The sequence below is a fragment of the Anneissia japonica genome, unplaced genomic scaffold (assembly GCF_011630105.1).
Source record: "Anneissia japonica isolate Jap-2015-1 unplaced genomic scaffold, ASM1163010v1 scaffold287754_len4335492_cov202, whole genome shotgun sequence".
Taxonomy (NCBI): Eukaryota; Metazoa; Echinodermata; class Crinoidea; order Comatulida; family Comatulidae; genus Anneissia; species Anneissia japonica.
Genome location: NW_022705543.1, coordinates 3,433,451 through 3,447,915, shown reverse-complemented (window position 1 = coordinate 3,447,915; position 14,465 = coordinate 3,433,451). Strand labels below are relative to the sequence as shown.

Here is a 14,465-nt window from a genome sequence, read left to right as displayed (position 1 = left end):
ATTATTATTCGAGTAATGTTATTTTTTATATTATATAGCTAAAACTATAATTTAAAGCGGAAAAATGGCGGCCATTTTGAATGCGTAGTTTGGAGGTGTTCCCCCAAAGGGATTTTGGGTAATTTTGAGTTCTGAACTTCTCAAGACCTATATTTTCAGAAAATATCAAAATTAGCCGGTAGTACTTCCATTGCCACCTCGACGATTTTTAGAGGACTTTTTGCTCGCCTATGAGGAAGTTCAAGTTAACTCTCTTGGTAATATAACTTTCAAAATTTAACAATAAGTCATTCCATTGAAATTTAAATCAATGTAATACCTTCATTGGCATTTTGAATTGAAATTTAATAGCATATATTCAAATAATTTAAACACTCGATTGACTAATCATTCAGTTTCAATTAAGACCAGTGGCAGATCCAGGAATTTTAAATAAAAGGGGAGGGGGGCCCTGGGTGGCACCTTTGCTGGCCAGAAACGGCACTCCCCTAGACTTAAAATTGAAATATAATTTTCTGTTTTCGTCATTTAAAATTTTGTTAGAATTTGGGGGGGGGGGGGGGGGGTGGGCCCGCTCCCCCAACCCTTTTGAATCTGCTATGGAAGACCTTGTGTCAGATTGATGTTACTATACCTTCTCAGCTCTAGTATTATATGTTTAGTTTTGAATAGATAAATTTCCTGAATAAATATATAGCACAAAAAAACAAAAAAAAAAAAAAAAAAATGAATCATTATTATTCATACTAACTTTAATTAATAAAATTTATTTACCTTAAAAGATTCTAAGTCACATCCTCCATTCGCAAACACTATCATAATAAACAGCTGCTGATCACAATAGGAGTCGGGCCGATCATTGTCCGAACCTTTCAGTGAGTCAAACTCGTCCCACAATCTGATAAGATCCGGGGGAAATTTCCCCTGACAGCAGTGAACTGCTTTAACCTCAATGAAGTGGTTGGTTTGACCGTGAATATTTGTTCCACGCAAAGAGCTCAACTCTCTAAAATTAAATCGATAATAATTTAGGGGATCGCCTCACTACTTTAATATTTTATTTTATTCCTTCCAGCAGTACAAACATTAAAATATACAACATATAGGAGGAGAGCTGTGGAGAGACAAAAGCTGAATAAAAACTACTGTCGCCAAAGGGCATGCCTCTCCAACTCCTCCAATACAAACATAAAAAAAAGCTTAAACTGAACATTACATACACACACACATATTAAACCATTCAATAATAAGCTAACCCAAATTCTCACACCTAACCCAAAAAAAACCCCCCTCTATTCAGAATGGCAATTGTATTTATATTACAATTAAATACATGTTGATGGTAATTGTTATTGTCGTGATCTGGTTTTCTGGGTTTGCGTCAGGAGAAACATGTACAGGTGTACAATTGTTGTTGTTGTTGTTTGGTGGTCTAGAGGTATGATGCCAGGCTAGTGATCTGGAAATCGTAGGTTTGAGTCCCACCCGAGGACAACTTGCGATTTTTTTTTGCAATTGTTTTCAAAACGTGTATTCAGTACATTTTCCACGTCAGGTAGGGCAAAAATTACACCTATAAATACATGTTAAAAACAATATTATGATTACATTAGTATAAAAATATAACTGTACTTAGAAAAATAAACTTAACAATGACCAAAAAATATTGCACATTACAAAATTCTAAATTCAACAATTATTGTGATTAAATCTTAAAAGTTGGGCAAGCGGGCAATCAAATTATTAAAAAAATTTCAGTATTATATTTTATAATTAGAGATGTAAGTATTGTAATTGCATTAGTATAAAAAATAACTGTATTTAGAAAAAAAATGAAGAGTATTGTAAGAGTATAATCAATTAATCAATAAATAATCAATCAATAATCAATTAATCAATAAGCAATCATACTTACTTTGAAATAACAATTTCAGGTAAAATTTCTTCAAAAGTTTTTTGTGGTTCGTCATTCACAACTAAATCTCCTTCAATAGGAATAATCTTTTAAACAGAAAAAAAAAATGTGTAGTTAACAGGCAAAATGTTGCAAACAGAATGTAATTAGTATTGTGTTAGTGAAGGGGACAGAGATTGATGACTACTGTCAAAAAAGACAGTAATATATTGATTTCCTTGATTTTTGTGCCCGGCAGGACGTGCTACAATCCATTATCCAAACTTACTGTCGTAGAATTTCCATAAACATTGCAGGATAGAAATTGTGACAGAGAATCAGACAATTGTTCTTGTGGGAAAAAAAATTACCAAGCTGCCTAACAGAACGAATTAGTCACCAAAACAAAGCTGATTTTGGTATTCCATTAAAACTAGTCGCTAGATGGCAGTTTTTTCACACAATAATAAGTCTCCGCTCGAATAAATTTCAACAGTGTTTAAACTCCTCAAACTTGTTTATTTGTACATATTACTGTAAACTAACTTATCGTAAAGGCTTGGTACATACTCCTTTAACAAAACGTCAGACTTTTGATCCATTAGGTTTGAAATAGAGTGAAAGATACAAATGGAAAACTTGAACATTTTTTCATAGCCTCGTCACATGAACACGGGCCTATCACATTTTTATTCATCACATAAAATTTGAAAGTGTGGCAGAGCCTTAAGCACCTGTCCAGACTATCAAATTTTCTTAGACAAAAAAACTATTGTATGCCCATATATAGTCATGATGTGCCTATATATGGTCATGTTGTGCCTATATATGGACATGATGTGATGTCATCATGACCATATTTAAGCATGTCATGTTTTTTGTCAAAACAATGTCAATCTGGAGAGAGTTTGAGTTTATAAATCCAATCCACAACAGTGAATAGTCTGTTAAATAAGACAATACATTGCATTTCCAAATTAAAGTTCAACTAAAGAAATTACACATTTAAATCAGAATGTTTTAATTTTAATAGGATAGAAAGACATATTATAGGTACATAACAAATTTTGATGTGAACTATAATTTAGAATCAGATGCAAAGTTGTAAAGAAGAACTATACTCACCTTCACTGCTACATTTTCATCGTTCAATTTCATCTGAAAGACTTCTCCGTACACTCCTTCCCCAATCTTCCGACAGTCTTCTAAATCCATCTCTGTTAAAACACTGGTAAAAGGTATCACTTCCGACTGACCGCAATGAAGTAGAACTTTCTTACGAGCTGTTAAAACCGTCCCACGTTTACCCCTAAAGGGTGTCAATGAATTCTGTAATATGGTAAAAAAAAAGTTTCTGCTAGATTGTACGGAAGAAATATTAGCAGTAAATTTAGACACAAATAAATCGAATTCCTATACTAGCTTGAGCACTTCTATTGATACTGCTTTAAAAATAATTCATATTATCATCATTATTACTATTATACATTTTTGGCATTATACCTTAAACATGCGGCACTGTAATTACTTTTAAATAAGAAAATCTTAGTACTTGCCCGAAAGTTTCCAAATGATCTTTCAACCAAAAATTGATCATGCAAGTCATCTGGTTTCACTATAGGGCTGAGTTGATCAGGAATATAACTTTCAATCATAACAGATTCATTGTTCTCAACATCATTTTCATGGATAATATTAGTCTTAGCATCTCGTAATGGCTGAACCCTTAAATTACTTGTGTCAGGAGTGCCCTGAAACTGTATTTTTTTGTCCGAAACCAGTCTTGGTAGCTTGACTTCACAAGGAATATAAAGTAGGGAATTTTCTTCCCTACTTAAATCTTGTAAATGTGGAGTTGTTGGCCTTACAATACTCTCTTCAGAATCCAAGGTAAATGAGTTTTTTTCAAGTTGTTCAAACTTTTCTGATTTAATAATCCCATCAAATGATTTCAGCTTATCTGGTTTACTACCTGCTTTAGTTTTCTTTCTCTTTGCCTTATTTTCTTTGTTATTTGATGGCGTTACATTTTTTCCATTCACAAACACATCCTGAAAGCTCCTCTTTTCTACAGTCTAAAAAGATAAATATGAATAAATTGTAAATTAAAGGATGAATAAGTGAAGATGAAATTAAAAAAATTATGAATTAATGACATGACAAGTAGCTTTGCATCATTCCTTCAGTACTTTATGTCAGTTGTTCCCTGATTCTGTATTACTTTCTTTAGGTCTCATTATGAAGAATATAGTACTGATGATTTTCAGCTTTGCTTAATTGATGCTTTTTGTAATTAAAATAATATTAAATAACACTTTTGGATGTTATATTTATTAATGGGCATTTTGCAATAATTTTTGTTACAAGTTGATCTTTGATCTTTTTCTCTCTCTTGGTGTACATTTTTGATGTTCTCTTACTGACCACTTTAAAGTGCAATTTAAATTTTATATTTTTGATGTTGAATATTGACCTTATTTTAGTCCTATTTGAATCATGTTAATAAGATTTATTAATGTACATTTTTGATGTTTTTCCTCCTTATTATTAAGTGTTTGCCTTGTATTTTGAATGTTTTTATCTTTCCTTGTACTGTAAATTGACTTATCTATATCTATGGATATACAACAGATCTAGTTCTAGTTTTAATTAAATATAATTTTATTTATTTAAATTGTTTTAAAGTTGTTTAAATATGTAATTTTTCTAGTGCTTTGCAAAATTAATAATTCGACAATTTCTGTTGATACTAAAATAATCTGGCAATAGTTTAAACATTTTTTATTGAAATGGTCAAGGTGTGCTTCCAACAACTCTTATTATTGTCTTAATTCATTTTATGAAAATTATTATTAAATTATTTATTATAACAATAATATTTAATGCTGTATTTAATTTTTAAGTGCTTTGCAAATAATAATTTTCATCTGTTGAATTTGTTCCTCGGTTGGTACTGGAGAGCTCCCAGACAGATGGGCGTTGCCCTCTTTTGAACACTCCTACCTGTACCAGGTACTGCTAAGTAGTTTGGTAATTTTATGTTTGTTTTTGTAAATTTGAAATGGTGTCATTATATGTATGTAACCATATTACGCCTAACTTTAAAATCCATTCACATGCCTACAGTAGTCTTAAAAAATAACATTCAACATTTAATCCTAAAGATGGTTGACTTTACCTCGATGTCTGGTGTGCTTGAGCTATTCTTAGGCTGCACAGGTTCATCTGAGGACAGTGAAGCATTCTTTGCGGCTGCTTTTTTTTTTCTTCTACAAAAAGTTGTTTTAAGCTCTGCCTCTGGTGTTTCAGGAACAAGAACAGGACTTTCACCTGGACTGGTCACTTCCAAGTTGGACCACAGTAGATTACATAATTTTTTTTCTAATTGCTTGTCTGTCCCTTTCAACTTGAGGCTGAGGTGAAACATACATTCCAAAAAAATAAATAGTTAGCTAAATATTAATTATATTTAATTATACTATATTTATATAATTGTATTATTATTCATGGACGAAAATGATCATAGTAGTTGATGAAATCATTGCTAAGGTAAGCAACTAATTCATCATCATCAAAACAATTTTGTTAATTGGTTTAACAAAACAGATAACTTTCCTACTATACTTTAATTTTTAAATATGTATTAAGTCAAAACTGAAACAAAGGACTTGGAACATGATGTACAGTAGTTAAGTGAAAAAAACAACTATAAGAAATAAATTGGTGTCTTACGTTTCTTCACAGAATGTTGAATCGTTCAAGTCTGAGAATGCATTGGATGGCTTCGCTAAATTTGTTGAGGATTCCTTCAATTCTGGTGACAACCAATTATCATACAAGAGAGTTCTTTGAGCTCGTTTACCATACGTCTTTACAACCTTCTTCCGCAATGCCATTTTAAAAAATCCATGTACAGCATATATCTAGACCTATCAATAAATCAAAAATCAAATTTATTAACAGTTAATAAAAAACCGCCTTTATTGAATCAACTATAATGGAATATGACAAACCAAGCATTGTTGACCTTTAAAACATGCATAATTAACAGTACATTTTTTTAAATACCAAAGTTACATTGGATGGATGGAGTAGCTAATCTTTTTCATAAAAAAATCATGTTCCACAACTATCAACAAAGTGACACATCTGTTGTTAGCGGTACTATGGTACATCATTTTGAAAAAACATTAAATAAAGAGGCTCCAATCATTAAATCCGACCCATGCATGTATATGATGTAGGCCTACTGTATGCCTAGTGGTGTAGGGTCCAATATTGATTGGGCTATATTTTATTCCTGATGATGACATACTGTAGTAGGGCCTAATTAATGTCGAAATATTGAATATTACTTTCATATCTGAGTGAGAGATTAATCAGCGGAACTTTCGGTTATATTTTATAAATTATAGTTGTTCAAAAGCAGGCACTACTGTACTGTTAGGTTTATGTCTTCGTAGAAGTGGTTTGGCGCAGTGGAAACGGTTTGGTTTCCCAACCTTGAGGTCGGGGTTTCAATTCCCTCGCTGTGCATTTTGCTTGTGTCCCTTTGGCAAGGCACTTTATCTACATTGCTTGTCTCCACCCAGGAGTATAAATGGGTACCTGCAAGCTGCTGCAACTTTGTGTTCCATAGCCTAGGAAGGCGTCTAACTAATCCAATGACCGGGTGTAACTGTAGTAATGTGAAGCAGAGGCCTAGAGTAGTCTAGTAGTAGTGGCAGCAGCTTTATACCGTAACACTACTGTACTATTATAGGCTAGCTTATGTCTCACTATCTAGTCTGTCTGAGCTTAGCTAGGCCAACTATGCCTAGCTAGGCCTAGCCTAACATACCCTTGCCAACTGGTAGGCTCGTGGTTGCAGTTAGTGATACGATCTGACTGCTGCAGTGCCAGGCTAAGCATAAATATTAAATAACCTACCGTGGAAATAAGTGCGTTTATATTCTTGGTAAGAACAAGGAAATGACATATATTTAATGTCGTTAAAACAAAAGAATAGGCCTAATAATACCCCTTTGTTTTAATAATTTCCAGGCCTTTAAATCTTCTATGCTTTCAAAATATGTCAACATAAGGCTACTACTAGTGCATGGATATGATTGGACCGTCAGCATTTACTACCAGCTCGTTGATTGGTTGGTGAGAGTGATTCGCTAATCGAGTGATGGCAGCAACACGATTTATTTGACGTCGTCGGAGTACTCTATGTTGTATTTAACTGGTAAAAAGTTGGCTGCCTAGATGAATGACAATTGGGTTGGTCATTCCACCAGGTATCTCCTTATATATGACACAAAGTTCAGTTAATACGTTAAGTCACATATATAAAAGTGATATATTATTTGAATGGGTTTGTATTGTCTTTATATTGTATTTTTAAAAAAACAAAAAAACTATTTATATTTTAGAAAATATAAAGAAACCATCGTCTAGTATTGTAGTATATAAAGAGAATCGTAATGCGCAATATTAGATCTTCAAACAAATATACCATACGTATCACTTTGATTTATAAAACTTGATTTACAATATCATTTCAACTTATTTATTTCAACAATATTTTATAAGGGTGGTCCACTCAGCCAAAGCTGACCAATTGGGACCTATCTGTATTTCAATGATATTTTACTTTGAATATCAAAAATTTGAGTTGTTTTTTTTTTCGCATTTGTATTGTCTTAAAATATACAGGAACTCAAAAACCGTATCTTTCTTGCAAATATAGTACAAGTTTTATGCTATCAATACACAAGCCATCAAGCGCACCAAATGCACCGAATTTGAAACATGCCAATACTAATTTTGCTTGGGTCCGTGGGGACGACCATTTGCTTCCTTCACCTCGCTCTTTGGATGGGACGTTAATCTGGCGGCTGCGTGTGCATATTATAAAACACACAATTAGAAATAATTAGGGGATTTTCTCCTACTGACCAAGGTAGGTGCTGAACCGCTTTAATCTATTTTCGGGGTCAAGAAACAGCGTCTTTTTGGAAGGTTTTAGGGCACATTTAAAGTGCATAAAGGAAGTTGGAAATTATGATACAACACTGAAACACGACATGAATTATCATTATTATTATTATTATTACTATTATTATTTCAATGTTTCTGAATGACAATCTAATTAATTATTCAAACTTGTTATAAAACATAGAATGTATTGTAAATAACAAGCTCAAATTTTTCTTAAAACAAGAACAAATATCACAAATCAATATCAATTTATGAAATGTTAGTATTTATTTCCAAGTGCTAATAAATAGTTCAAGATAAGTATTCAAAATAATTTTGATCTAAAGGATATCAATAGAAAGAAGGAAATAGCACAAAAACTTGCTCTTTATGCACGAAATTTAAAAGTTACATTAAATATAGAAAGCAAGAAAAGACGATATACTGTATTTTTAAGGCACTGGAGAAGTAGGCTCCTAATAAAAGCATATAAGTACATATATTTGTTTTCTTAAGAGTAAATATGCTAGTAAATAAAATGAGATATAATACAGTTATCAGTGGCGGATGCAGGAATTCGAAATAGAGGGGGCCCATTGAGGGATTTTCACAGAAAAGGGGTCTATACCACCTCAACCCCACCATTTTGGGTCTGAAGCAAGGAAATTTATGAATATGGCACCATTAGATGGCCGGAAATGGCACTTTCAGACAAATTTTAATGTAATTTTCTTTCTTTCTCCTTTTCTTTTTTAATCATTTAGGTGTGGGGGGGGGGGAAGGTTGGCCCACTTGAATCTGCCACTGGTTACATCAATGATAGTACATAATGAATGCTGAGGCTCTACAGGTATATGCTTTATTGCCCCAGACGTTGGATCAAACAGACATACTTAGGCCTATATCCCTGCAGAGTGTTATACATTGTTGCAACAGGGTGTCTAGAAAACTCTAGATCTATATATTTCAGATCTCAGATTCAACCTGGTTGCAACTAGTAATTAGCAAATTGTCACCAAGTACAAACTTAATACTTCTGGCTGTATGCAGCAGGCATACAGTGCCTTGCTTGAAGACACAATGCGGCTTCTTTAGACGTGAGCCCGCATCTTGAAATTAGAGGTATGACGCCTTATCGTTTTACCACATCCTTTCAAAATCTCATTATGAGATTTTGGAATTCGAGTCTTTTTAGCCATAACATTGATTTGGACCCAGGACCATGGTATTGAATGTCAAGCACCTTAACCCATAAAGCTACATAATATACTGTAGTTATCCCAAAAATATAACTTAAATATTTTTAAGTTCAGTCCTCAAAAACTACACTTCACCAACAAAAATCAACAATCTTAACTAAAGTTTAAAAATTGTCCTTTTTAAAAATTATGAAATATCTATAGTAAAACAATTTAATCTAAAAGAAGTTAATAAACCCATAAATCCTCAAAACATTTAGATAAAAAAGGTGTGTAGACGAAAATATCATTAATGGAGGTACACTAATGGTAGCTCTAGCATTCTGGCATATAGAATCCATTACTTTTTAGGCCTGAAAATTTACCACAGTCATAAATTATGCCACTAATGTCTTACAAGCTATCAACTTGCAAAACAGGCCAAAGACAAGCACCTTATAAGAATTCTAGTACAGTACATTCCGCGATTTTCTTGTGGCTCGCATTTTAAGTCCAGATGCTTCAGTTTCTTTGTCTGCAGCCCTGATATCAATTCTAAGTACAAATCATTTATAGGCGTATATTAATTGGTCTATTTTCATACAAATTCTCCTCTCATTCACACCATACACCTATATTCTATAGCGCCCCACTAAAATTAAAATATCCAAACATTCTCTTCCATTTTTTAAAAAATTTATCCTCATCCAACAGTGAGGATGTGGTGCTCTGAAAATAAAGTCTTCTACATGGCTTAGAGCTACATCTCAACCCCAATTTTTATTTTATTGAAAAAAGAAACCAGTTAACCAAACAAACTCTCATGCTGCATTTCAGCTTAGGGATATTGAATTCATATTGCACTTACAGCCGTAATTGAGTGAATACTTAATTAAAGTCCAATTTTCATGTCAGTGATGTCACTTCTCTCAATACTTATAGAATTTACATACGGAATGTTTAAGTGGAAATAAATGTTTTTAAGTTCCATTCACCTGATGTGTTCATGACATGATTGAATAAAAATTAAATAGATACAGTACATGACATATTTTTTTAATCTATGATAGTTTTCCCAATTCAGCTTTTCTGAACACCTCTCCAGCAGTAAATATCATAGCATCAATGATTCCAGCAACAGTGAAAGTTCCACCAACAATGGCACAGATCTGCAATGAACAACATTTGGCAAATTTTATACATAAAATGATGATGTTGATGACAATGATAATAATAATGATGATGATAATAATAATAATAATAATAATCATCATCACCATCTCATTTATTCATTCTAATAATAAATATACATACAATGTTACTAAGCTTAGTACAGTAAATTTACAATAGAATGGACTTTACATATTATGGTGTACCATAGTATAGATATTCTTATTAGTTACTAATAATAAGAAAGTTACTAATAATAATAATAATAATAATAATAATGAATGTCTTAGGGCATAATGCTGACATTTCAATTATTAATAATTAATTGAATTACTATTTTCTATAAAATTGCTTGTCATGCTACATAGATAATATAAAGTAAAAATAAACTAACTACTGAAAAGGTTATTAAAAGATTATTATAATTTCTGTATATGAAATTGAAAGTACACATCAAAAAAATGTATTAAAAATATAAAATAATGACATATATAAATTTAAACTTACCGTTGTGATAAATGTGTAGAATGGAGCTCGTTTTTCATGATATTTGACGGTAATTGGACTAATGTCATATCGGAACCAGATGGCAGGTAATACTTTGTGACCATGCGTGGATGATGTATATGACTATAAATAAAATATAATAATTATTATTCATTTTACATTACATTATACAATGAAAAAAATAACAGTTACCTGGACATGTAGTGAAGAAACAAAACCAACAATTGCAGAAGTGAGAAATTGAAGAAAAAAAGAGACGAAGGAAGAAGACAGTGAGTAACAGTGACAGTCTACATGGCTTGAAATATTCTAAATAGACAATCAGAAAACCAATTAATCTGCACACTCTCAGGGTACAGTACATAGATGATGGTAGATACATTACTGTTTATAAGATATAAATCATATATTATATAAATTATAAAATTTAATAAATTACACATAAGTTATAAGTTATTGTAAGTACAGTAAAATTAAGCACAGCATGTAAGTTAAATAAATTGTATTTATTATTGTAGTGGGAAGAAACTGATTCCATTGGCTAAGACATTTTAACTCATCATTTGGATGACATGCTAAGCTTTGGTTTTAAATATTCGACATCAACAAAATAAATACCTTGTAAGCGTATGTGTATTGGTATGAGATGTTTTGGTTACCATTTACATCTTCGTATATCGTTGGAACAATTTTCATATAATAGTCGTGAGAATTATCAGCTGTAAAAAAATAATATCAATTTATTTCAGTCCAAAATGGACAATATGGGAAATTGCAGAATATGAAGATAAAATTGTGATAAAATATTAACACTAACTACATATTTTAATTAAAGTGTATTAAAGTGTCTAGAACAATAAAATAATATATAATACTGATAATTAGTAATGATAAAAATAAAGTAGAAATTACATTTGCTTTTGGATTTGTCTGTGCCTTTTAGAGGATTAAAAGCTGCATTTAAACTTTTTCCCTGTGAATAAAAGAGAAATTATTTATTTAAAATATTGGTGACAATCAGTGTTAAACTCTTGGGCTATAATCCGCAAGGAATCACAAAGCCAGTATATAAAATAGGGTTTAAGGGAATAAACAGTATTTCTTACAATTTTCCAAATTCTATCGAAGGGTGAAGTGCCTTGTGTAGTATAGACCGACTCCGCGATGTTTGTTTACAGCCAGTCATGTGACGTACGGTGGGCACAGACATGGAAAACATTACTGGGCGATCAGTGTAAAAGTATAGGAAAAGGTAATGTTATGGTTTAGAAAACAACCACCCACTGTTAATGTGAGAAATAAATGGCAAGGAAAGGCAATACGATTGTACAAAATAGTGTTTATTTACTTATTCTAGTATTCTCCTTGCATTGTAAGCTTTGAAATTTATGTGCTCCTTCGTAAACCTTACATAGCCTAGAAATCGTAACTTATTTCGCAGGTAGAAGACTCTTGTGCATACCTAAACAAGTTGTAGAATTGCAGGGGCCAAGGCATAAAATTTGTTGAAAAATCTCAATGTTTGGGGCCAGAGTATCCTTTGGAGCATTAGCAGACCATAAAGGCAAAATTCTCAAGATAAATTTCCAATCAACTTGGTATACTGTAGTTTACTGGTGTCCCAACCAACATTATTCATCATTATACAGTACCTCCCTGGCCAAATTACACAAAATAAGTTATAAACTACTGCATCATCATCATCAACAACTACTGTATCATCATCAACAACTACAGTATCATCATCATCATCATGTACTGTGTCATAGGACTTTCCACAATTCTCTGTGTCTGGCCACTGCAAAAATCTGCCACTCTCTGATGTACCACAGCTCAACCATACTCTTCATGAATTTAGTCTAGTCTACCTCTACAGTACCTCTCTTTCCAACGATGTATCATGTTAGCAAGCCCGTAGCCAGGGGGGTTCGAGGGGTTCAAAAGAACCCTCCTTTTCAAGAAATGCCATTTCAAATTATAATTAAAAAGTACCATTAGCATGGAAGTTGTTGAAATTAACTTCAAATATTTGAAATTTTTACAGACATCTGAGGTGTTATATCTTTACAATATACCCAAACCATGGTGGGGCTGAAGTGGGTTTACTCAAATGCATTTTTGTGATTACAACACCCCCCCCCCCCTTTTTAAAAATCCTGCCTACAGGTTTGCTGTTAGTGTGTTATATTCAAAGGTTTCATTTCTTATAAGATGACCCAGAAATTATAGTTGTCTTATAAACTACTGTATACTTACAGTTAAATCATCCCCAAATGAGACTTCTTGTATGACGTGAGAGAAATCTGGGCTCATAGGCTGGCTTCGACCGGCAGCATGCGTTGAAACATGGAAGTTGCCTGGAACCTAAATCAAAGAAAGATAATTAGCATAAAAGTAACAAAAGGTAGAAATTTTTCAATATGCTGCTATGAATATGATAAATATCCCAATCTATTGTATGTCTTTAACGATTTATATGAAAGACACATAAAAAGTCTGAATTATTTGTAAATTCGTTAATTGGAAAAGATCAAGTTTTGATACAAAAGAAATATACTGATATGAGATGAAATAAAAAAAAATGTTAAATCATTATTAATTTTAGAGATTAAGAATTTTGAAATTTTTGATTCAAAAGAAATGTATTGATATGATATGGAATGAAAAGAAAAATCTTAAATTTTGAGAGAAAATGAATTATTTGTTATAAAAAACTGAAATGAAAATAAGTATGAAATCTGAGACAGGAAATTATGTGAAAGTTTATGTTAATGTAAGGAATAAATATGGCTTTGCCTGAAAAAGAAAAAAAAAAAAAACCCTATTGAGGGGACACCCCTATTAAGGGGACACTTTTTTGGGTCCTGAAGGTGTCCCCTTAACAGAGGTTCTACAGTAGTGTATATATCTTAAAATCAATTTTGAATAACCATTCAAATACTTGCTCACCTTATTAATGGAAAACCGTGTTTCAAATTGACAACCTACGCCTTTATTGATAGGAATCTTCACTGTGTTGTCCACATACCCAACCTCATGTCTACCCATCTCATCCTGAATATCTAAACCAACAACTTCAAGAGAAATTGATTCCAAAAATTTTAGAATTCATTAAGTTAATATTTATTACAATAAAAACAAATATTGCCTGCATTTTTTTTTAATCAGTAGGAAGAGGGGGAGGGTGTGTGTGTGTATGTGTGTGTGTGTGTGGGGAGGAAATGCCACTTTATATTTAGTTCCAAGGAATTGTATTATCCCATGTATATGAGAATTTCTTTTCATATGAAACGTAAGTATAGGATCGGATAGCTGTTTTTTCTGGTCACTAGCACTTCTCTCATTATTTTAGGGGTATCATTTATTTCATCATTTATCAATTTGACACAAGAATGAAACAAATGCACAATAACAGTTGTGATCCATTCTGATATACAGGTAGTCAATTGATGAATCTAGAAAATACAAATAGAATTAATATTGAAAATTATAATGTAATCATTAAGTGTTTAATTTTTTTTTTTGTCTTGTATTTTTAGTTTGATGCATAATGATGAACTCGTCTGTAATGTTTCATGTGTTTTTGAATTATGAATAAAAAAAAAAGTCTTACCCAGAAAAATAAAAAAAATATGCTTAAAAAACAATCTAAAATAAAATTGTAGTTTATAATTGCTGCGAAGCAGCCAATTCATATTCTTGACAGCAATTTGACCTCTGAAAAGTCATTGTTTGTCAAAAAACCTGCGCCT

At 32.1% G+C, this 14,465-nt stretch overlaps 2 protein-coding genes across 2 annotated transcripts in view; both read right to left on the bottom strand.

The window, feature by feature from the left end:
• LOC117105772 (serine/threonine-protein kinase haspin-like) overlaps window positions 1-7,013 on the bottom strand; it is a 10,508-nt gene extending 3,495 nt beyond the window's left edge. Inside the window, exons 1-7 of the mRNA XM_033247054.1 lie at window positions 6,824-7,013; window positions 5,627-5,823; window positions 5,073-5,307; window positions 3,451-3,969; window positions 3,020-3,223; window positions 1,916-2,001; window positions 775-1,006 (exon numbers count right to left, since the gene is read on the bottom strand). Coding sequence (XP_033102945.1) covers window positions 775-1,006; window positions 1,916-2,001; window positions 3,020-3,223; window positions 3,451-3,969; window positions 5,073-5,307; window positions 5,627-5,790 — 1,440 coding nt within the window. The 5' untranslated portion in view covers window positions 5,791-5,823; window positions 6,824-7,013. The remainder of the gene's footprint in view (window positions 1-774; window positions 1,007-1,915; window positions 2,002-3,019; window positions 3,224-3,450; window positions 3,970-5,072; window positions 5,308-5,626; window positions 5,824-6,823) is intronic.
• A 1,110-nt stretch (window positions 7,014-8,123) lies between these two features.
• Window positions 8,124-14,465, bottom strand: part of LOC117105728 (endoplasmic reticulum-Golgi intermediate compartment protein 1-like) — an 8,658-nt gene continuing 2,316 nt past the window's right edge. The window contains exons 5-10 of the mRNA XM_033246980.1: window positions 13,663-13,787; window positions 12,970-13,077; window positions 11,626-11,686; window positions 11,332-11,432; window positions 10,714-10,836; window positions 8,124-10,205 (exon numbers count right to left, since the gene is read on the bottom strand). Of these exons, the coding sequence (XP_033102871.1) occupies window positions 10,098-10,205; window positions 10,714-10,836; window positions 11,332-11,432; window positions 11,626-11,686; window positions 12,970-13,077; window positions 13,663-13,787 (626 nt within the window). The 3' untranslated portion in view covers window positions 8,124-10,097. The remainder of the gene's footprint in view (window positions 10,206-10,713; window positions 10,837-11,331; window positions 11,433-11,625; window positions 11,687-12,969; window positions 13,078-13,662; window positions 13,788-14,465) is intronic.